The 24,953-nt window shown below is 36.9% G+C and overlaps 2 protein-coding genes across 4 annotated transcripts in view; both read left to right on the top strand.

Moving 5' to 3' along the window:
• The window catches only part of LOC138694952 (solute carrier organic anion transporter family member 74D-like), a 60,139-nt gene extending 55,075 nt beyond the window's left edge, over window positions 1-5,064 (top strand). For both annotated transcript variants that reach the window (XM_069819173.1, XM_069819172.1), the window contains exon 13: window positions 1,356-5,064. In XM_069819173.1, coding sequence (XP_069675274.1) covers window positions 1,356-1,555 — 200 coding nt within the window. In that variant the 3' untranslated portion in view covers window positions 1,556-5,064. The remainder of the gene's footprint in view (window positions 1-1,355) is intronic.
• A 4,379-nt stretch (window positions 5,065-9,443) lies between these two features.
• Window positions 9,444-24,953, top strand: part of LOC138694951 (solute carrier organic anion transporter family member 74D-like) — a 53,028-nt gene continuing 37,518 nt past the window's right edge. For both annotated transcript variants that reach the window (XM_069819171.1, XM_069819170.1), the window contains exons 1-4: window positions 9,444-9,540; window positions 13,744-14,007; window positions 20,540-20,795; window positions 22,525-22,749. In XM_069819171.1, coding sequence (XP_069675272.1) covers window positions 13,753-14,007; window positions 20,540-20,795; window positions 22,525-22,749 — 736 coding nt within the window. In that variant the 5' untranslated portion in view covers window positions 9,444-9,540; window positions 13,744-13,752. The remainder of the gene's footprint in view (window positions 9,541-13,743; window positions 14,008-20,539; window positions 20,796-22,524; window positions 22,750-24,953) is intronic.

Genomic DNA, 24,953 nt, shown 5'->3' with positions numbered 1-24,953 from the left:
CTGCAGAGTAGGCTGGGAAATATAAACTGCTGTGACCTGCGTCACCTTATCGTAATCGCTAAGGCGGTCAGTGGCGAATTATTAGGAAAGCGCTTGGTTAACGGAGAGAGACTCGAAAACTTTTATTCAATTTGGCAAATTAATTCGGCAGCTTTAATCATAAACATCTTTACCATTTCTCCATCATTTAATTGATTTAAATCACAGGCGAAAAATTGCGTAACTAGTCAATAATATTCCATCACGTTGTCTACGTTTATTTTCTTGAATATTCTGGCGTTTCTCAGGATTACTTAATAGATTTGCACGTTCTCGACCTAAAATACCTTTTAATGCAGCGTGTTTAAGATATAATGTCGTATTTATTATATTATGCAAATGTTAAGATCACAAAATTTTCTTCGGAATAGTATGAAAAATAACATTTAATTTGTCTTACCTTCTAATTCAGCACGTTCTTTATGGCATAAGGAGTAATGTCGTGGTATATTAAATTTATTAATGCCTAATAGGATTTTCGAGCATAACATACATCGTATGTTCTCCCCTTCTAAACAGCAAAAAAACTCTTCCTCCCGGTTCTCATGAAATAATCATTTTCTAACGCGTACACACTGCTTTGATAATGCCATTATTCCATCACTGATATTGCTTATGAAACTGATATAGAACCTGCCCACGCCTAGGATCTACGTGAGAGAGGAACGGGGACTGTGAAGATGATGTCACTCATAGCGATAAGCTCTGTGAATGTCAGTGAGGTATTATTTCTCGCACGATGCCCATCTATGCTGTAAGTGGACAACGTAAACAACTTCAGATGAATACAGTATGTGTAAGATGTACAGATAAATACACATAAATAAGGTGTACAGAGGAATAAAATTATTTCATTTCCACACAACTATTTTTGCTTGTAACTTTCGACTCTGTCATTTCCGGACCAGGGTTCCGGTTCAAATTGATACATGTGTCCTTCGCCATCATCCCTGAAAGTTTGTAACACCACCTCGGAAACACCCTGTAAAAACAATTGAAACTCTTTAAGTAATGAAGGGTTTAGAGTACAAATGGTGTAACTCCATGTAGGAAACTTCTGTGAAAAATGAATATTTGTAAAATGTGAAATAGTAAATTAATAATAATTAATTATGTAAAGAATATTTATTTACGTGATACATGGTTTAATACTGATTGCTAGAAAAATATAATATCACTTACTAGTCTTGATCAGTATAAAACTATAATGTAATTCGATTGTCTTTGGTCAATCGAGTATCAATAAATAACCTTAGTGAATGAATGAAAAACGTTAAAGTGAAGTTATCGTACTAAGAGTGATTATTATGTTGCAGGGTGTCTCATTATCGGCACCATGCTGGACATGGGAGTTTGGTACTACGTGAAAGATCTGCAGATCTATGACGAGAAAGAAGAGAAAAAGAAAAAAACTGAAGAGACAAGCAATGGAAAGCAAGTAAAACACGAAGGAGAGTATCAAGAAGTCGAGGAAACAGATGAAGTCTCAGAGCGAACTCCTCCTAACTCCACGTAGGATCGGAATGCGATGAAGATTACAATCAAAGAGGAGGGTGGAACTTTAGAGAGATTTAACACTACCGGCAGTTTATCGCCGAATAGTGGTACACTCATACACATTCTAGAAAAAATTACGTTCACAGAAAATTGAAATCGGTGATTCTTAACCTAGGGAAAAATTCCTCTGCAGAACCAAAAAAATTACATTTGTTCGGATCATATTTCTGGACATTTAAAGGACAAAACTGAAATTATTTCAATCGTTTATTACCACAATGCACTGTTCTCGTAAATTGACTGGGCATATAAGAAATTAAATCCATGTCTTTCCCAAAACACTCTATGAAATATTTCATATAAAACATCTTTTAAAGGAAACAAAAACGAGCAAAATTGTATTAAACTTTTTTGTTTCAAATGTATCAAAGAAAAACCCCCTAAAATTAATAACATTACTTCAGGTCCACCCTGAATATCCATGGCTTTTAGTGTCCAGATTTCGCTCCCATACATGAACATTGGAAGAGCTAAGGTATATTACAAATTTTCATTCGAGGACTCTTTGAAAACTTTATAGATATAAATACCAGTGGCGTAGCGTCAATGTAAGCTAAAAAGCTAAGCTTCCCCAATAATAAACCTGCAGTTTATGAACAAAATTATTTATTAATTTCAATAGAATTTATATTTAATGCGTTAAATATTGTGATGCGGCAGCTCAGGATGATTTGCGATGCAGCAGTAAACAACAAGCCTGCACACATCAGCTTCCAAGCAAACTGGTTTCTTTCACTCATTCTTCTGTGTAACCCACCCCGCAGATTTTTCATCCTTTTCTAACTAAACTACCCTGGTCGCAAGGCTGGCAAGAAGCTAGCTTTTACATTGAAAATAATGTAGTTTCCGAGTTATCCCTTTCGTGAGTTGTGTTCAGTTGAAGTGTTAGTGTGCATTGTGGCTGATATAATAATGAATGAAATAACAGTTCCTGACACCGATTTACTTGAATTTTTAGGACAATTCTATTATCAAGACTGACTTACGAACAAAAGTGCGATTTAAAAAACAAATGACCGTGTCTATTTGTTAGAGATATGAAATCATATTTTACTACGTACCATTTGAGGTCATGCCTTATTGGTGTTACTTACGAGGTTCCAACCAATCTTCGGACTGCTGACTTGACATTGACTACTATTTATTTTAAGACTATATTTTTGTAATACGTTTTCTCATATGTACAAGAAAAACAACTTGGGTTAGCTTCCCCTGCTCAAAATTTCATGCTACGCCACTGATAAATACGTTACAAAATAATTTCTGTTATTCTTAAAAAGTTTGGAATTTTCTTACATTTTCTATTTTCATAGCACTATAAACCTAGCTATTATTTTATTTAACATGATGAATTATGAAATCATTTTTCAACACTTTAGCGATTCATGGTTTTTGGAGGATATAGAGTAACGTCGTGCATTACAGGCACTATGTTCGATTCAAGTTTGTCGAGTATAGCGAAGTTCGATATTCGTCAATGCTTGTTCTGTAGGAGGAAGCCTATTGTGTTTGTTCCACCTTGTTACAAAACATTAGCTATCCTCCACTCCCACCGCTTCGTGTTTTAATCGTTTAAAGATTTTAACACAGACCTTACGATTAGTTTTTCAAATGAAATAAGACGAAATATATAATATATTATCTTGGTTGCCTCTCTCATGTTCGTACATTGTAGTACACTATGGATTGACAAATCGAACTGAAACCCTGACCGAGTTACTACGTGAGCGCTGGCTGTCTTGGGGAAGAGCAAGTGAGAAAGCACGGGGGGGGAAGGGAGAGAGCACTATGCACTATGTACTTGCAGGTCCACTCACAGTTTGTCAAACCTGCTAACAAAAGCATTAAAAGGTTGACTAGTTGCCTGCAATGCTAGCATAATGGAACCTTCCTAGCCGACAGTCGAGGCAAAAATGAAGAATCCGTTATTGTGGTAATACTGGAGAGTGGTTCTTCTATTGGTCGCGATGTCCACACACACACCCTCTCAGATATTTACATGGTGATTGGTGACTGAATGACGAGGAGCGAGGGAGAGAGAAGAAAGAAAAAGAGAGATTCCAGAAGTTGGCATGTTTTACGGGGCTTCACTTGAAGTTGTCAAACTATAATATAGACCTAATAGATGTTCTTGCAAGATTGCTGTACTTGAGTCTAAGAGAGTCATAGAATGCTTGAATTGAGCAATCCAATACAAAATATTTTGCAGTACTGATACTAACCTTAATTTCTCCATCAGATTTCGTTGCCTAATGATTGGTAAATGTAAAAGTCTGGCAATGTTGTTCCAGCTACAACACCATTTTCATTACGAAGCAGTGATCCACTTGTAAAAACATGAAACCATTCTTGATGGGGAAGCTTAAAGCTGTTACAAGCGAAAAACAGACATCTGGCAGTTCCGTAACGTATATTTCTCAACTCTCTCCTATACTGTTTTCCCTGTAAGAAAAATCCTAATGTAAACATAAGCACGTTGCTGTCATACCCGTGATTGGCTCCCAGTTGAAACACTCACATGACGCAGGAAAATATAGTTCGTATTTAGAAACCACAATCTTATATTATTTGAAAATAAAAAATTGAATTCTAGTTGTTAAATACGATGAAACATTTAACTTCACTCATATGTAAAACGCTATGTAAAAGAAAAGCTACTTTTATATTTTTTTATGTACTATGAACGCGGATGAATACCAACAGTAATACCGAGGTAGTCTGTTCTTGTAACAAGCTGGCGTCACTTGATCTCGTAGTTGTTCACGTAAGCACGTGGTGTTGAAGTATGCCTTCTGTATCCTCAACTGTCCATTGTGAAGACATGAGACTTAAAAAATAATTTAATTGCAGTAATTATAAAATAAATGTTTCCTAACCAAACTAATGCATAGCAGTGAGGTTAGGCCTACTTGACGAATAACGGGAAATGTTTAACATGAAACAGAATGTACAACAGTAGGCGGGAACACGTACTGAGAATCTATGGCGCCAAACAGTGGCCAATGAAGCCTCACTTCAGTCACGTGCTATTGTTTACATTAGGAGTTTTCTTACAGCGAAAAGATTATACCTGTTCCCCGCTTGGACCAAACAATAGACTCTTCTTTCTGACGCCACAAAGCAAGTAAAGATAACGTTACCATTTAGATCCTTAACTGAGATCTCATGGTAATGTAAACACTTTCTTCCGCGCTAACAATAATGCCCGTCTACTGTCTGCCCTCGGGAAAGAGGAGGGGATATTGCTAGCTGCAAAGCCGTGCTTTGGTACTGTACTTTCCACGTGTTTCACTAGATACGTCAGAAGTCGCTTCTTTGGTTGCGACAGTAACAATAGATATTAATTGTTCCTATTGCTACATTCTTTTAATTTGAATATTTCTTTGTTTTCGGCGTTTTTACTAGGCGATACATTGCTTGACATTGGAGTGTAGTAGGGGAGAGTTGGGTAGTATCGGACATCGGGTAATATCGGACAGTGCGTTTCTTTCATCTACCACCAGATGATAGTACCTGAATAACATAGTTACGTTTCTGTATGCGACATCACAGAAGCGTAACCATGTCATTCAGGTACTATCATCTGGTGGTAGATGAAAGAAACTCACTGTCCGATATTACCCGATGTCCGATACTACCCAACTCCCCCCTACAACGTAAAATATGTACAGATATACGACAAGGATGGTGGTACAGACACCACAAAAATAGCAAAAACAGCAAGAAGGAACATGAAAGAATCAACCAACTGCAGGAATCTGTTGATGTCCTTTATTGTACAATATATGTTTCGTATTATAAATTCTATTTACACATAGCACTGAGATTAATTTACTGACTAGATTTAAAATCATTTAGAAAAGTGCGTGACAAACATTTATTTTAGTGAACTGTATGACTAGTATTTTTTACCTCTTTATTTATCTTTTCCTGATATGCTGAATGTTGATATGAGTAGTTTAGTCTGAACGTACGTCACGGTTTGGATCACTCTTCCAAGTGGAAATTTTAAGACGTATAAAATAAAGTAGAGTGGAACACGGTAAGAAGGCAAATAAATTAATTCTAAAGAAAATACATTTTAACTCCAGCAATGTTTTCTTTTCAACTAAAATTTACTCTGATTTATATCCTTCAAATAAAGAATTTTGTTCCTCTATTTATTTTTATTTTTCGTTATCATGATTACAGAATTATCTACGTTATATTCAATAGTTAGTGTCATCAATTCCTTTTCTGTTTAAAATTGTTTTCACTTGCAGGTATGTCTTGTTCATAGTTATGAATGTACAAGAAGTTTGTTAATGGGTGTGTGAAGATTCAGGACAATAGAATAGATTAATAAATATATCAATCGTGCAGTTTACAGGCTTACTCAAAGTTAACAAGTTTGAAGAAAGAGACTATTTTATTGACAAAAAAATCTACGTGATCTAAAGTAGTGAGAGATGTTTATGTCGGTTCTTTTGTGTCATACCACGATTGCAGAGAAGCTGTAAGATCGAGTTTCATGAAAAACACATCCCTATCTTCAGACACGTCATAAACCCCATTCGCCTTCAAAAAAAAATAATAATAATATTGCCCATCCGTTTCTGAAATAGAGTCAAAACATATAATTTAATGCAAAAAAACAATATAATACAGGCTGAAGTGCAACAAAATCAACGAAACCCCAGATTTATTGCAAAATGTGATGAACAATTTTCGTGTAAGCTTACAACAGGTCATAAGATACCAAGGCGATCACTTGAAATGTGTAATTTAAAAAAAATGAAGACATTCCAATAAATTGCATTATTCAAGCTACATAGTGTGTTATTTTTTAGTTTTTAAACCTTATAGTCCCTTTACAACAGCATGTTGAAACTCGTCAGAACCAAATGCCGGACCCTGTATAAGTAACAATGGTAGGAGTAGCAACAGCAATACTGTACTTTTAATAGTTACAGCATCAGTAACAGCTCTGATAATAACTGTAGTATCAGTAGAGGCATTACTAGTTACAGTAGCAAGAGTAACAGCATTGGTGACAGCAATGTCAATGGAGTAACAGTAGGAGTAGCAGATGTTTAATTACCATTACTAATAACCAGGGAAAGGGATTTGGAGTATTATAAAGAATGGTGAAACGTAGTATAGATATTCGTAGCTCAGTGACTGTCCAGCGAGCTGCGTCACGGCGCAAGGAAGTGTACAGTCCACTTCATACAAACTTACACGCAACGTCTGTAAATATATTTCAGAATAAACAAATGGAATAGTTTAATGACGTGACCTACATACATAATCTGCATTTCTTTTTGAACTACATGTGCTTTTCTTCGCAACGCACAAGACACCAATAAACAACATCACAAATATACATAATTAAATATGAACCTCTGCATCTTCGCGTGTCAGTCGACATATTGATGTTGATAGACAGTTGTCTTCTTTATGGAACTCGCCTCTGAATATGTAGATTGAAACGAAATGGCATTTTCAATTAATGCTATGCCTTGTTATGCCTTGTTATAATAAATTGTAAATATTATTTTCAAATTTTCAAAATACAACTTTGCTCTGTTGCAAGGAAGGAAATTTTGTAACATGGAAAAACTCCGCTCTCCATCTGCAGAGACAATTAGAGAGTACTTGAAACAAGATACGTCAATTAAATTCACATGTTGATTGACGTTATTGGGACACGTCTTTGTTAGTACATCTGAAATCCGACTAAGAATATCGTATCCATCATTTTTAATCAAACCCTGTTCATTTTTTCGCCAACACGTTTTCCTATTTCACCTTCTACTGCACTCAGTTTATTTACAATAGTCCTCATAATATTTATTTGCTCAACTAGTTCTACTCCTGACTTTCCTTATTGAATAATGGCATCCGGTAAATATCCAAAATTTGACTTAATATCCGTGACTTCTTTCTCGATTGTTTCATCATTTAGCAGTTCCTGGCGTATTTGAATCGCAGCCGCGTCATCAGTATCGAAAGACTGGACAACTTTCTTCACAGATTGGAGGTGACGTGCGTAATAATTGCAAGCTTCTAACCATGACCCCTATCTCGAAGGAACTGGACATGGGGGAAGCGACAATTTAGGGAATTGTTTCCTGAATTTTGATACTTGATCTGGAGGTTTTACAAATATAGTCTTTCAATACTGTATTGTTAGTTGGTTTCACTTTCGGCATTGTACCTGCACTTCACTCCTCTAAACCGCAAACCTGCACGTTGAAGTTCTTATGCGACAACTGTCCCGTTCACCTGTTGTTGACGTGCAGAGACCTGCGAGTATGTCATGGAGGGGAGGACTTGGTATAAAGGGTTGTAAACAAATGACTGTGTAGATGCCAATACTAGCTTTTACTACTCCAAATTCCGTTCCCTACTAATAACATTAGCAGTGGCGGCAATAGTAGAAATAGTAGACGTGTAAATGGAGTAGGTCTGTAGCAAGATAAGCATTCTTTGAACTGGAATTAATTGCCTACTGAACCAGATATACCGTGTGTTCATTTCAAATTTCCCTCCTTGAATAGTTGAAGAAGTGCAGGGAACACGATTTACAGGAAAAGCACGTCGATTTAGTTTTCGAGGTGGAAGTTCAAAATCACTGCTAATTGAATTTTATGTTCCACTCCTTTACCCCCACGTCCAATTTTGAATTTTAAATTACACATTCCTACCTTCAGGCACATCATAAACCTCATTCGTCTTCAAAAAAAATAAATAATAATAATAATAATAATAACTTACTTACTGGCTTTTAAGGAACCCGGAGGTTCATTGCCGCCCTCACATAAGCCCGCCATTGATCCCTATCCTGAGCAACATTAATCCAATCTCTACCATCATATCCTACCTCCCTCAAATCCATTTTAATATTATTTTCCCATCTACGTCTCGGCCTCCCCAAAGGTCTTTTTCTCGCCGGCCTCCCAACTAACAATAATAATAATAATAATAATAATAATAATAATGATGATGATGATGATGATGATGATGATGATGATGATAATTATTATTATTATTATTATTATTATTATTATTATTATTATTATTATTATTATTATTATTATTATTTTGCCCATTCATTTATGAAATAGAGTCAGAAACATATAATTTAATGAATAAAAATAATGATTTAAGGGGTAAAAATGAATACAAACTATTTAATAACAAATGGCAATAGAAATAGAATCAGAATAATAGTTCACAGCCTACTGATAATACCCAAAGATCCTACACATGCGATATGATCTAAGATGTTAAGGCGTGTATAAATAATCAAATTAAAAAAAACGCCGGACAATTCCATGACAACACGAACTCCAGTCAAAACAGGCAAACAACGAATACATTTCTAGTAGGCCTACATACAGTAATAGCAAATTATCTTCATAATACGGTCTAATATAAAATAAACTTTAATTCATTACATGATAATATCTAAGAAACTGGTGGATAATTTTTTTCCTTCGGTAGGATAGGATTTACTTAAAATGATATGCCTGGACATATGGGATGTAATTTGAAATTCAAAAGTGGGAGTGAGTGGGAGTGAAGGGGAAGAACATAAAATCCAATCGACAGTGGTTTTGAACTACCCCCTCGAAAACTAAATCGGAGTGTTTTTCCTCAAAATCTTGTCTCCTGCACGTTTAAAATTAGTCAACACGGGAAGTTTTGAAATGAACACGCGGTATAGGAACGTCAACAATTTTATTGTTTGTCGACCCATATACACAACTTTATTCTCTTCACATTTGCAGAGCTTACAATAGTCTACAACCAGTCAGAGTGACTTAATATATGTGTACATGGCGCGTGTGGTGGGAGAAAGAGCGAAAACATTCTGAAAAGAGTTGACATTATCAGTTCTTATTCAATTTTATTCTACCTCAATTACAGTCAGACAAAATACAACTAATGAATTAGAAGGTAAGTTACTAAAGAGTAAATAGACGCGTGTCGAATATAAGTAGAATTTATTTCAAATAAGTTAACAAAGTGAATTACTCTGAGTACATGGATGAATATAAATTTTTATTAAATTTCGGCAATTTGTGGCCAACAATTCTAATGGGTATCATCCTACACTTGTTTATAAAATACGTTAGTTCCTAAAAAAAATACATTTATTCGTTAGTCTGTCTTAGAATAGTCCATACTCAAACATTATTTGGTAAATTTCATCATAATTTACGAGATTATTAACCAGGGAATTGTATAGATACGTTTTCAGAATTTTACTCTGACTGTTACACTCCTACTACGTCATACTACTTTTGACCAATAAAACGGTACGAAAGGACGTATTTCAACCAATCATGGCTGCTTATCGCACAATTTTATCGCGTCCCTAGCATTTGTTTAATTTTATCGCGTCCCTAGCATTTGTTTCTTTGTTTGCCAACATTTGAAACTGCGCTGGTCTGGACGTCAAAAAATATATATATATAATTACAAACCACTCCAGTCGATGCACAGCAGTTTCAAATATGACTCGCATTGGCATTCAAGAACAAGAATTAATAAAAATCACTGATCATACCTATGCATCTTCTGAAATCCGATTTACAACTAAATGAAGAGCACCATTCGGAAATCCTGAATAAGTTGAATACTCCATGTAGGCCTAAATCAACGAGTTCCACTTCTATTACGCACACGTCCAATATAACATCAATTGAACCACCAACCACATTCAAATTTGAAAATTGTACATTCAATAATTATTCCTTTTAAAATTATTCATTCGGAAATTCTGAATAAGTTGAATACACCATGTAGGCCTAAATCAACGAGTTCCACTTCTATTACGCACACGTCCAATATAACATCAATTGAACCACCAACCACATTCAAATTTGAAAATTGTACATTCAATAATTATTCCTTTTAAAATTATTCATGTTTATTTTTTATGTCATCGTCGTTAATTAAAACTTTTCTAACACTTGTGTATATTAGTTAGGTTATGTTATAGCTTCTGCTATATGATATTATGGATAGTCACGTATCAGAGATTGTTTAATATTAAGATTTATTGAAAATCATCTGTCAAGTGACGTTGATTACTGGGATTCGTATAATTGAAGTGGAATGTTGCATTTTAATAAAAATGAAACTGAATCAACAAAGCCTACTTGACTAGTAACATTGCCATCGTGTATATAGATCGACAACTTCTCGACGAGAAGGCATTGCTCACTACTGCCATCTAGCATGCATCTAGCGTAATATGTGTAATGTTGAGATGGTACAATAATACATTTGAAGACAGTTGTATTTTCGTAAGTCAATTAATATTTTATTGTATTGGAGTACTTCGTTACTTCTAATCTTCATATACTTTCTTCTAATCGTGTAATAGTCAATTAAATCCCACTCGAGTTTTGATTTTCTCTAGATAAATCAAAACGTCTAGTGAGATTTCTGTTGATAACAACTGGGACTTCCCAGTCTCTGATCGGGTCATAAACCCTTAGATAACTGATATTTAACCCTTGCGGTGAATTTCGGTGAAGTCCGGAGGCCTGATTAGTCAAATCCACTCTTCTCATCTCCACGCTGGTGCACCCTGGGGACTTTTAAGATGCGAAAGAGAGAGAGTGGTGTGCAGAAAGCAACGGGAAGCTACCGCATTTATCTCTCCCAAGAAAAACTGCAAACATGGCATGCTATATGGATCATATGAGGAGACAAAGAGGAAGGCAGAAAATAGGAAAGATTGGAGTAAGTTGGGTTTGCAGTGAAAGACCTACCGTTGGGTAGAACACTGAATGAATGAATGAATTAATTAATTAATTAATGAGCACTTACTTTCATACGAAAGAATTAGGCACAAATTTGTGTAATTAATTAACTTTTAGTTAGCCCCATAAATAACATGTCTTATTTCATTATACAGTCTGTGAGTTGTTATAAAAATATCTTCAGGCATTAATTCGTAGATATTATCGGTACAAAAGGTTCTTCGACAAATTTGAAAGACCAGATTAGTAGTTAGGCCTATCAATTGGACAGAGACATGAAAACGCCACAGTGTGGTTTCAAATGGTTATGTAATTATAACGGAACACGATAGAGATGTGAAACTTCCACTAAATGAAAGAATAACATCCCAAGCTTTTGTTATATTGCCGTTTCCACGATTACTTACCGATCGATTGTCTTCGATTGTTACCGTTACAATGATGAACTGTTTTTCTCAAGAGATAAAGTGATTGGCCCCTTTTCATATACGGAATCTTTTGTAACCCCACAAAATTACCGCGATATATTGCAACTGTTTACAGTACCCCAAAATACCAAAACAAATATAATCTTTTAGCAAGATAATGCTCCTCAGTACTTTTCAGATGTAGCTTGGGAATTACTTAATCAGACTTCTCTCACAGTGATGGGTCGTAAGGAACAGATCGAAACTACTGCCACCATATTCCCCGGACTTCATTATTAACTTTTAATCGCGGACTTATCTCAACGAAAGTGGGTACATAAGGTGTACACATTAATGACATGAACCATACGAAGCAACAAATATGATAATATATTTTCTGTCAGCCGCAATATTCTTGGTCGTATACGATCAGGAATTGGAGTATCGCAGAGTCTGCCGAACTACCAGAGGCGCCGAGCTCGAACTTCAGTAAATATATAGTAAAAGCATGGAGGGTCGTGCTTTCATTTAGAAGCTGCTTCACATCATCTGTATCATATTTCGTTACAATTACATATAATAATTCAAAACTACGACACCGTGACTTTACGGACAAGCTATCTAATTTTTAAATGGCACCCTATGTTAAAATTTACATATTCCGAATCTCCAATAAATTTTGTGCGAGATCGTGCGTATTTGCTTGTTTTCCGCAAAGAACCAATACACGGTAAGTGTGAAATGCCACATTCAGTATTCCCAACGTAACACACATAACAATTTCCCTCTTCTTACCGCTTAAGCGCCACATTCATTTTACTACTTTATGCTTTTAACATATTATTTTTAGAGACGTTTAACATAGTAATAATTATAAATTGGAAACTTACCACTGCAATTTCACCTAAATTGCAATATTAATTATTGTTTTTAAATATTTGCAAAAATTAAGTAAAGTCTACTACTCCACGAAACTTATTGCATTCCTGATACAAGTAACATTAAGGAAGCCGTGAAAAAATCAACAAAATTCCAGATGCGGATGTTATTACTGCACTATGTTATATAAATAATATTGTTAAAATATTAAAATAAAAAATAAATCATTACATAACCTTACCGTTTGTTTTAAGTTCGCATTTATAGACGGGGGGGGGGGGGGAAAGACAGATGTATATCACAGAAAACATTTTATAGCAACAATGTTGAAGAAAGATATTAAGTTTTTCGAAGTTGCCGTCATTAAACAGAAACCAAGATGGAGATTTCATTGCAACTAATTAGAAATTCGTCTTTCAGGTATGTAATAAACGATCTTCGCACAAAATAATGTACGATACACGAGCGGTATGTTTGTTTTCATGTTCTCGGAAATTAAAAAAGCTCAACTACGTTTCGCTTTTTCAATCTTTTCCTCGACCATGAAAACGTCAACATACCGCTCTTGTAACGTATATTATTATTACGTATGAATGCGTAGAAACTTTACCCATTTCCCCGTTTTATTCTCGTAACTATTAAACTTGTTTCGTGGGCTTTAGATTTGAGACAAATAAGTATGTAAAACCATATTGAGTAGCCATAAAACTAAACAAAACACTTTGATTAACCAACCTTTAACACTAATGCTCAAAATGAGAACCATTCACATCCAAACAGTATCCCAGTCTATCTTGAAAACAGTCCATTGTACATATCAGATGGACCAGAACAGTCATATAACTATGGTGGAAGAAAAATATTTAATTTATTTGTCTGCCCCCATCAGAATGATTGCTTGCTAGTTGTTAGTTGAATATGATGATAGTGGTCATGATATTTTTTAACTCCGTAGATTTTTTATTTAATAGAAACCCTAGTTAGGTAGGCTATTATTGAGGAATTTATTGGAAATGCAACAACCTATCATCATTTGTCTTTTAATTACATTGACTGCTATAAATCTATTAAGCGTCCTATAAAATTGTCAATTTTTTCAGACACATAAAATGATTCCTGACGAAAACACAGAAGACAAGACAATTAAATCAAGGAAAGACGACCCACAAGCTGGCACGGACAGCTGTTTGCAGGCAAATGCAGTTCAAGATATGATGAAGCCAATGGAGACAAGCAATGTCCAAAGGGAGTCAAGAGATTTGATTCTCGATGAGCTGGCAAATGGAAAAGTGAAAGAAGATGTTGACGGCAATGAAGAGGAATCTAACCACGACAATGAAAATGATGAAGAAGTAGATCTTGAGGTAAAGAACATTTTTTAGAATGATTGTTTCGGAAAAATAGATTTGGAAAAATGGTCGGGAACGCTTTCAACACATTATCTATCCATTCAAATCGCCTTCCTTTTATTTTTGCAATAACATCTAGATACCTAACCAAAATGTAAATTCCTTAATTTTTTTGACTGTCCATTCTCGGCTAATACTGTCTTTTCCTCAACACATTTCTTTCAAGTAATTTCAATTTAGTTTTTTCACGTTTTGCTGAATTCTATGTCTCAGGTGCAGAGGTAAGGACAAATAGGAATAAGTTTACACTTTTGTATTACGGTACGTAATATTAAATAAATAATTTCTGCAAAAATCTGCTACACTTTTAACTGAACATTTACGTGTAGGCCTATATGTTTTTTTTTCCCATTTTAAATAATAAAATCCTACTGGTGACAGTTGTGAAACTGTTGCTGAAAAACATTATAAGTATTATTAGAGAAAAGTTCGCCTATTTGCCAACTCACAAAACTCAAGCACAACAACAAGAAAATGATTCGATTTGTTTAGCCACGCGCTAAAGTCTAATCAATAAACAAAATTACTTACTTACTGGCTTTTAAGGAAACCGGAGGTTCATTGCCGCCCTCACATAAGCCCGCCATTGGTCCCTATCCTGAGATAGATTAATCCATTCTCTATGATCATATCCCACTTCCCTCAAATCCATTTTAATATTATCTTCCCATCTACGTCTCGGCCTCCCTAAAGGTCATTTTGCCTCAGGCCTCCCAACTAACACTCTATATGCATTTCTGGATTCGCCCATACGTGCTACATGCCCTGCCCATCTCAAACGTCTGGATTTAATGTTCCTAATTATGTCAGGTGAAGAATACAATGCGTGCAGTTCTGTGTTGTGCAACTTTCTCCATTCTCCTGTAACTTCATCCCTCTTAGCCCCAAATATTTTCCTAAGCACCTTATTCGCAAACACCCTTAACCTATGTTCCTCTCTTAAAGTGAGAGTCCATGTTTCACAACCATAAAGAACAACCGGTAATATAACTGTTTTATAAATTCTAACTTTCAGATTTTTTGACAGCAGACTGGATAACAAAAGCTTCTCAACCGAATAGCAACAGGCATTTCCCATATTTACATATTTACAAAATTACGTATGTGAAATTACATGATCAACATTTAGGAAACAAATACGTGTAAATCACACATGTTACTTAAAAAAAAAGAAACAATGTGAATCCTTCGAGATGGCAATCAGTGATAGAGCAGTGAAGAATGCCACATCAGCAGAGTAGCACAGACACTACAGAACACTAAGTCATTAGTACAGAAAAAAAAGACAACTACGGCTATAACACTTATAATATCTATAGTTACTAGAAGCGTATTGCATTTTAAATTTTGTCGATCAGTTTATGTTTATCTAAATAATTACATTTCTTGCCTGAAAAGTATTCAATATGTTTTTGTAAGTATGTTGCAGTAACAGCATGACACAGATATTTGCAAACATTTAGGAAAACGTCCTTGGAACGGTTAATCAGGCATTTAAAATCATGCAAAACTATCAGCTAAATTTATTACCTTCTGAAGATAAGAATATTCTCCTGTTTTGTCACGTGATGATGACGTAATTCTATTAAAAGGAAATGTCTGCGCAATCACTTCCAACGTGTAACTTGTTCATAATCAGATTCATATCGATTATGATCATTTTATACCAACACAACGACCACTATAGGAGCACAGATGCTTTCTTGGATAATTTATTGTCATCATAAACAAAACAGATTTCAAATATCTGTAAAAACTGTTCTTTTCCTGTTTAATGGATGTCAATAACATTGGTGACCTGCTTTCTTCCGAATGTATACAAGTGTCATCCTCAAGTAGTAGTAGGGTTTAAGAAGGGCGCGTCAGCTACTATGGCTATTTGCGCCCTTATCTAAAATTCTTAATATAACAAATACATAAATAATATAATAATCAGAGTGCTAAAAGAACTAAACAGCGTTGTCACCATAAAACGAGGCACACAAATGCAGTATACATAAGGTGATTTCTACAGAATCATAAAAGTGAGTAATTCTACCACACTAGGTGGTATTCAAGACGAACAAATAAAACAATAAAACTAAGGCCACCAGAGATAACTTGTGAATCATATTTTAAAATCATAAAATTTTATAAAAAATTCTGATGTATAAAGTCCGAAATGTCAACAATGTAAAATCAAATATAAAACAAATGTAACCTCCGGATGTAAAGGGTCCGGAGGATAAGTAAAACGGATCAATAAAAACTAAATCACCTTATCCAAACCTGTATTTGATAAAAATCTCAGAACTGCATTTGTACAATTAAAATCATTTCCAAGAGCGTCACGTAATGTCGGCCGAATTCCATAGTGCCTCCGTGCATGGTCATATTTCCTGCAACGCAATAAAAAGTGTTCCACCGTAAGTGGAACATGGCACATATCGCACTCCGGCTGAGGTTCGCCACGTAGGAGATGGCCGTGTGTCAGATGACAATGGCCAATCCTCAACCGGGTGAGTAAAACCTCCTCGTGTCGCGACGCTCTTGTAGACGAATCCCAAACTCGAACAGTATTCTTTATATTTTGTAATTTGTTTCCCTCTTGTGCAGACCATTCTCCTTCCCATTGCCACCAAATTTTATATTTCAAGTAATTTCGAATGTCCTGCCACCTCTCGCGCCAATATACCAGAGAGCCATTCAGTGCGCCAGTCATCCTCAACAACTTGTACGTATTTTTCTATAATTTATGTTTTAGAACTCGGAAACGATAGGCAATCCACAGGCTTAGCTCAGATGGCAGCCTATTTGCTTCCTGATCCGTAGCTGCGCTTGGATATGGATTCGAGTCCCACTTTAAATCGTATCTGGTTCGAATTTTCCTAAGTTTTCCTCAACTGTAATTCAGAAGTCAGGTAATTCCATGGCGAATACTTGCATCATATGGTCAAATGACATCTTGCTACAACCAATTCCATCGTCACTAAACTAATAGTTGACACAGCGTTGTTAAATAACCAACTAAAATGCTACAGACATTGCCTTAATTATCCCATTTATGCTCAAGTTGTTATTATTTTTTTTTTTTTGCAGTTTTGAGAAATACTTTAATATTGCAATCATAAGACTTAATAACTAAAGAGAAAATTACTCAAACCAAATTTCACCGCACCAGAAATGGGTTACTGGGCATGAATGGGATGAATGTTTTGATAATTGATATTTTTTTGTAAAATAAATCGTATAGAGCTTTTTTTCATGTATTATAGCACCTATATAAGAAAATTATAAACAATTCTACATTACAAACAAACATAGGCCTATTTGATCCGTTCACTTGCTTCTTATTTTACACTTAGTTCAGAGAATAGTCATAGTTTGCAACTTAGGTATCAATTTTTCAAAGCAATGATGTAACAGTCTACATTACATTTCCTACACTTTCTGAAGATATTCTTATGACACTCTGCACATCTTACTTGTGTTTCACTTCTTTCAATCATGTGATTACGACCATCGAGGCGGGCATCATCAGGAACCCGTCCTTTTCTAGTGATGGTGAGCGACCAGGACATAATCTAGTTTCGGGGTATTGCGTTAGATATGTTTATACAATGCATCGCGTGGACAGACGATCCATACCATCTTCTTTACCCTTTGGTGTTATACAATACAGTTGTCAAGCATTGCCCATGGTGGCGTTGAAGTCGAAAGCAATCAGAGGCCAATATCATTTCTTGTTTCGAATATTGATTTTGTAAGATGATATATTTTGATTCATTCTTTCTACCCCGCCCATAAGCAGATTATATTATAATATATCTCAATAAATTTCCACATCGACGTGTGATGTACAACCATTAATTTCTGGAACTTACTGTGCCATCCTTCCACAGCATTGTTTGTTCTTTGTTCAGCATTAATAACTGCATTGTAAACATTGGAACTTCGTTTGGATTATCCTCTGCTCTTCTCTTCGTTTGATTCACAATTTTCCGCGTCTCACCTTCAACAGAAGCAGAGCTGTTTTCTCGTTTCATCTTTTATTACTGCTATATCTTCCGTTGTAGGACAACGGGCATTACATAGTAATCTTTGTTCGCATCTCCAATAGCGTCGAGTGGCATTATGGTTCATCGAAGTTGTAACAAAGTGAATGTAACAGAAGCATTGGCTTTTCTTTACCCGTGTAGATAAAAACTGTAATTTTCCAGTGTTAAAAAGAACTGAAATTTAGAAAATATAAAATATGAAAGAATAACGTTACTACGCATCACAATCAATGAAGTAGAAAGAAATGGAATAAAGCCGTTACTAGGCAACTAGAAATATCTCCGATAATATACGAGGCGTGTTCTTAAAGTAAGTTCCAAAAGGGTGTAGTAAGTAAACGGGAAGATATTTACAAACCATTTTTGTAGCATTGTATTCCCCACACTTCAATTACTTCTCAACATAATCTCCACCATTATTGAGGCATTTATCGAGTCGTGGCACAAGTCTTTCTATCCCCTCATTGTAGAATTCGCCCGCCTGCAATGCGAACCACTCCCGCACTGCTGTTTTCACTTCGTCGCCATCAAAACGTTGACCACAGAGGAACTTCTTGAAGTACAGGAAGAGATGAAAGTCACTCGGAGCCAAATCCGGGCAGTAGGGGGGATGGTCAATTTGTTCCCAGCCAAATTTCGAGATGAGATTTTGGGTGTCGTCGCCATCGAAACGTTGACCACCGAGGTACTTCTTGAGGTGCAGGAAGAGATGAAAGTTACTCGGAGCCAAATCCGGGCTGTAGGGGGGTTGGTCAATTTGTTCCCAACCAAATTTCGAGATGAGATTTTGGGTATCGTCGCCATCAAAACGTTGACCACCGAAGAACTTCTTGAGGTGCAGGAAGAGATGAAAGTCACTCGGAACCAAATCCGGGCTGTAGGGGGGATGGTCAATTTGTTCCCAGCCAAATTTCGAGATGAGATTTTGGGTGTCGTCGCCATCAAAACGTTGACCACCGAGGAACTTCTTGAGGTGCAGGAAGAGATGAAAGTCACTCGGAACCAAATCCGGGCTGTAGGGGGGGGGTGGTCAATTTGTTCCCAGCCAAATTTCGAGATGAGATTTTGGGTGTCGTCACCATCAAAACGTTGACCACCGAGGAACTTCTTGAGGCGCTGGAAGAGATGAAAGTCACTCGGAACCAAATCCGGGCTGTAGGGGGGATGGTCAATTTGTTCCCAGCCAAATTTCGAGATGAGATTTTGGGTATCGTCGCCATCAAAACGTTGACCACCGAAGAACTTCTTGAGGTGCAGGAAGAGATGAAAGTCACTCGGAGCCAAATCCGGGCTGTAGGGGGGGGGGGGTGGTCAATTTGTTCCCAGCCAAATTTCGAGATGAGATTTTGGGTGTCGTCACCATCAAAACGTTGACCACCGAGGAACTTCTTGAGGCGCTGGAAGAGATTAAAGTCACTCGGAACCAAATCCGGGCTGTAGGGGGGATGGTCAATTTGTTCCCAGCCAAATTTCGAGATGAGATTTTGGGTGTCGTCGCCATCAAAACGTTGACCACCGAGGAACTTCTTGAGGTGCAGGAAGAGATGAAAGTCACTCGGAACCAAATCCGGGCTGTAGGGGGGATGGTCAATTTGTTCCCAGCCAAATTTCGAGATGAGATTTTGGGTGTCGTCACCATCAAAACGTTGACCACCGAGGAAATTCTTGAGGCGCTGGAAGAGATGAAAGTCACTCGGAACCAAATCCGGGCTGTAGGAGGGATGGTCAATTTGTTCCTGTCCTCATGATTTTTTTCATCGACAGCACGCACCAAATTGTCACTGACCAAAGATGGCCGACCGGTATGCTGCTCGTCATGCACAGAGACGCGGCCCTCTTTGAACTTCCTAACCCATCTCCTGACCATTCCATCACTAATGGCATCATCACCATACACCTCTCAAAGTTGAAGATGAATGTCAGCTGGTTTGATGTTTCTCGCATTCAAGAAATGGATAACAGAGCGCATCTCACAGTCGGCGGGGTGCTCGATCACTTTAAACATTTCAACTGATCATAACTAACCCCACACACGGACTGAAGCTCTGAAACTGCATGCACAGCTTGCCTGAGGACTGAAGAAGAAAACACGCATGCGCAAAATAACGATTGCAGCGATGTGACGGCTATAATTGAAAACGGAACTTACTTTAAGAACACGCCTCGTATCTTCCTGGACGATATGCGTTATGGACGAACCTTGTTGGACGAAATGTCTCCGCGGACGAAATGTCGTACTGGACGATATGCGTTATGGACGAAGCTTGTTGGACGAAATGTCTCCGTGGACGAAATGTCGTACTGGACGATATGCGTTATGGACGAACCTTGTTGGCGAAATGTCTCCGTGGACGAAATGTCGTACTGGACGATATGTGTTATGGACGAAGCTTGTTGGACGAAATGTCCTGTAAGGAAAAGAATAACTCTTAGTATTTTCGTTGATTTAGGACCAAACTCAGTCCCTAACGAATGGCGACTTGAAGAGGGATGGCATCCCACAGTGGATGTGGGACGAATATGAGAAGGACACACGGTGCGGTATGAGGGAGTGTCAGCCCGACTGCATACAGCGGCTGGCTAGCAAGAAGATCTACATCCTGATATACGGGCTGACCGGCATGTTCAACTACGCCCTCTACTCCTACAACAACTCCACCATAAGCACCGTGGAGAAGAGGTTTAAAATATCTAGCAGAACTTCAGGTAAGGAAACGCTTCCTTGCTTTCATCTTTATCACCACCATCATCTTCATCGTTATAATCGCCATCACCACATTATGCACCACCTTTCTCGTTATCATCATAGGCATCATTACCGTCCTTAATGTCATAGAAACCATCACCATAGTTATCATCATAGCCTATTTATTATCTTTGTCATTATAATCATAGTCATCATCGTATTTATTATCAGTTATCACCATCGTCATGAGCATCACAATTATCATATTTTCCGTTATGATCACAGTCATCACCAGACAGCGGATTTTCGGTCCCTACACAGCAACAAGACGTCACATTCCTTGGCTTACGGAGGGAGCGTAACAGAAATCAATGACTTCCCTGCAACTGGCGTACACCTAACGTTCAGCATTGGGACCGAAAATCCGCTGTCTCGTCATCACCACTGTCGTTATCATTATGGTAATCATCATTACCATCAGTCATCACTGTCGTTATCATCACAGTCATCAAGTCATCATCAACTTTGTCGTTATCGTCAGTCATCGTCACTGTTTTTATCATCAGTCATCACCATCGTTATAATCATACTTATCATCCCCGTTCACAACATCATAGTCATTATCTTTGTCGTTATCATCATAATTATCATCACCATCGGTGTCATAGTCATCACCACCATCGCTATCATAGTCATCATCTTTATCGCTACCTTCAGTCATTAGCACTATCGTTATCATAGTCATCTTGGTTGTTTATTTATTTTAGTAGGTTATTTTACGACGCTTTATCAACAACTTAGGTTATTTAGCGTCTGAATGAGATGAAGGTAATAATGCCGGTGAAATGAGTCCGGGGTCCAACACCGAAAGTTACTCAGCGTTTGCTCATATTGGGTTGAGGGAAAATCCCGGAAAAACCTCAACCAGGTAACTTGTCCCGACCGGGAATCGAACCCGGGCCACCTGGTTTCGCGGCTAGACGCGCTAACCGTTACTCCACAGGTGTGGACTATCTGTGTTGTTATCATCAGTAATTATCACCGTCGTTATCACTATACACATCATCACCGTTATCATTATATTCATCACCGTCCTTACCATCATAGCCATCATCACCTTCGTCATCATTACAGTCATCACTGTCGTTTTTATCAAAGTAATAATCACCGTCCTTAAACCGTAGTCATATTCGCCATTGTTATCTCTTCATTATCATTATCTTTGTCGTTATCACTTCCTTCCTCATCATGTTCGTCGTCATTATCATCACCTTCATTGTTATCAATTTCATCATTATTTTCGTTGTTATAATATTCGTCATTTATTTCATCATTATTGTGGCCACCCAGATCACCTGACCTAACGTCATTGGATTGTTTCTTGTACGGTTATTTTAAAAATAGAATTTATAAGAATCGACTACGAACAATTGGCGATTTGAAGAACAATGTAGTCACAGAAATCAATGGAACTAACGAGGAAATGTTGCAACGAACTGGGATGTGTGTACAGGAAAGAGTCGAAATTTTCAACATCTACTGTGAAGATAAGCAGGTCTTCCAGAGATACTTTGCATTTGGAAAGAAATTACAACTTCATAGCTTCAATCATAGCCTATAGAAATAGATTTTATAAACCACCCGTTTTTATGACTCACTGTATTTGCTTTCACGGAAATAGTCTATAAGAAAGACAAGAGCAAAATGTTCTAACATTCCCATACAATTTAGTCTGTCTTTACATCCAAGGGTTAATAATATCGGCACTGGACATGGGAGGCCTGACCTTCTCCCTGTTGCTGTCATACCTGGGCAGCAGGGGGCACAAGACGCGATGGGTCGCTTGTGGGATGATCCTCGTCAGCCTGTCCTGCTTCTTACGTCTGCTCCCGCATCTCCTGTACGGGGCAGGGCAGGACGCTCTCGATCTGACGCGGGAATACGGGCCCCAGGAATACAACTTCACCCTCAGCAGTAAGTGCATTCTACTGTGTTCACCCTTTACTGACAGATCGGATGTGTCATTTTTGAATAATTCGCATTTGCACTTCATTTTACGAATAAAATTTCCTCAATTTTCCCCTTCTTGTTTCTTTGGTCACAAACTTTTAGTATGTTTTCTATCAGACTTACCAGGAGATAAGTCTGTGCAAGCCTAAATCCACAGACATCTGCTGTCCTCGTGTATGGGCGAAAAGTATTAAGACTTTCGGCCTTGAGGTAAGTCTCCAGACGACAGCGCTGCTTGAATTTTTCGACTATAGCGCTCTCCAAATTAAGCCAGAAAGAAAGTAAACAAAAATAATCGATAGTGTGAAAAAATTCCCAGACATCAAGGAGTATTAGATATACCATAAGTAGAAATATTAGGTATAAACCATATAGAACCTATAAATCTTGAATATAGGGGAGAGTCGGGTAGTATCGGACATCGGGTAATATCGGACAGTGAGTTTCTTTCATCTACCACACGATGATAGTACCTGATTGACATGGTTACGTTTCTGTGATGTCGCATAGAGAAACGTAACCATGTCATTCAGGTACTACCATATGGTGGTAGATGAAAGAAACGCACTGTCCGATATTACCCGATGTCCGATACTACCCGACTCTCCCCTAAATAAAACTTAATGGAGAATGATACTTTATATTTGCATATGCCATTTTACGATCAATTCCTAATAAATTAGGAGGAGTAATTGCCCTAGAAATATCTATTGCAATTCTATTTATTATGCCCGTATATAATTCAAACTTCCGAAAATTTTCTTAATTTAGTTTAATAAATTATTTCAGGTCGGAAAAATTGTTATTTTGTTTCAAAAAAAGTACAAACCTTCCTCTTTAAAACAAAATATATTGTACAGGGTATCTCTGCAGATAAACCCTTTAAATAGTATATTTAAATTTAGCGGTGCATGTAAAAAAATCCTTTTCTTGTTTAAATGCAGTTTTCCGCAAGTTGATATTTTTCATACTTAAGTGAATTTTTCTCTGAAACTACTGAATCCATTCACATGAAATTTTTACAACGTTCTCTGCAGCCTGTGTCATACAAAGCAGACTTATGGTTTTATGAATATCGCACATACAGGGTGATTCACGAGGATTTACCGTCCTTACGGAGCTTATTTCTATAGATATTTTGAGCAAAAAGTTCCATATAAACATACTGTAATTCCTATTCTCAATATTTTCTGAGTTACACTAATTTAAAGTTGTTTGTAAAATATGTTTTTTTCTTTAGTTTGAAAGTAAAAGAACACCGGTAATACAAATAGAGAATGAACCATTCAGAAGTATAATTTCTTTAATTGACATACCTTGTACATACATCTTTTTTTTCCATTTTAACTAGAAAATTACATTATTCTTATGCACTTATCACGACAATTACTATAAACCAAACTACATCCACCGACTTATATATTTGCAGTTCAATTTATTCATCCTAATTTGCAGTCTTGGAGAGTTTTCAACAAATTTTTAAAAATCTCGCCGTGCGCTTTAGTACACTTGGCCGCACGCTTGTGAACGGCACTCGTCGCGCTACGTAACTGCATACGGCTATCTTTGATTTCCGTAACGCTCGCGCTGGCTGCTGACTGCACGCTGACCAAGATCACGCGTTCACAGCAATGCGTTCCAATAACGAAACGTAACTCTGTAAATATTTAGAATAGTACCCTTGTTTATATGATATTTTTTTCTAGAATTTCTTCGGAAATAAGCTCCGTAAAGAACGGTAAATCCTCGTGAATCACTCTGTATAACATGAGGAAAAAAATATATGTGTTGGAAGAAAAGGCAAAAATTATTAACCAAAGTTTAATTTTTTTTCCGTTTCACTAAGGGTAAAATATTTAACTACATTTTGCTTTAGAATTCACAATAAATATTACTTGATAACTTACAAAAATACAAGACATACGACTCAAGTTTCTAGGAAGTAATGTGCACCTGAAGTTTGAGGTACATTTAGTAACGTGGGAAAACAGGTAATCAGTTAGGGTCTTTCTTTTGCACTTGGATAAGAAATTAATAAATTAGTTGTCTTTTATGATTTATTGTATAACTATGGAAATGTTTATTCCATTGTGGACACTGAAAGCTTACAAATAATGAATTAAACTTTTGTACAGAAATTCTTTAATCGCACAGGCATCACTACCTAC

Source organism: Periplaneta americana, chromosome 2 (genome assembly GCF_040183065.1).
Source record: "Periplaneta americana isolate PAMFEO1 chromosome 2, P.americana_PAMFEO1_priV1, whole genome shotgun sequence".
Lineage (NCBI taxonomy): Eukaryota > Metazoa > Arthropoda > Insecta > Blattodea > Blattidae > Periplaneta > Periplaneta americana.
Note: the sequence above shows the minus strand (reverse complement) of the source record. Positions and strands in the feature narration are given on the sequence as shown.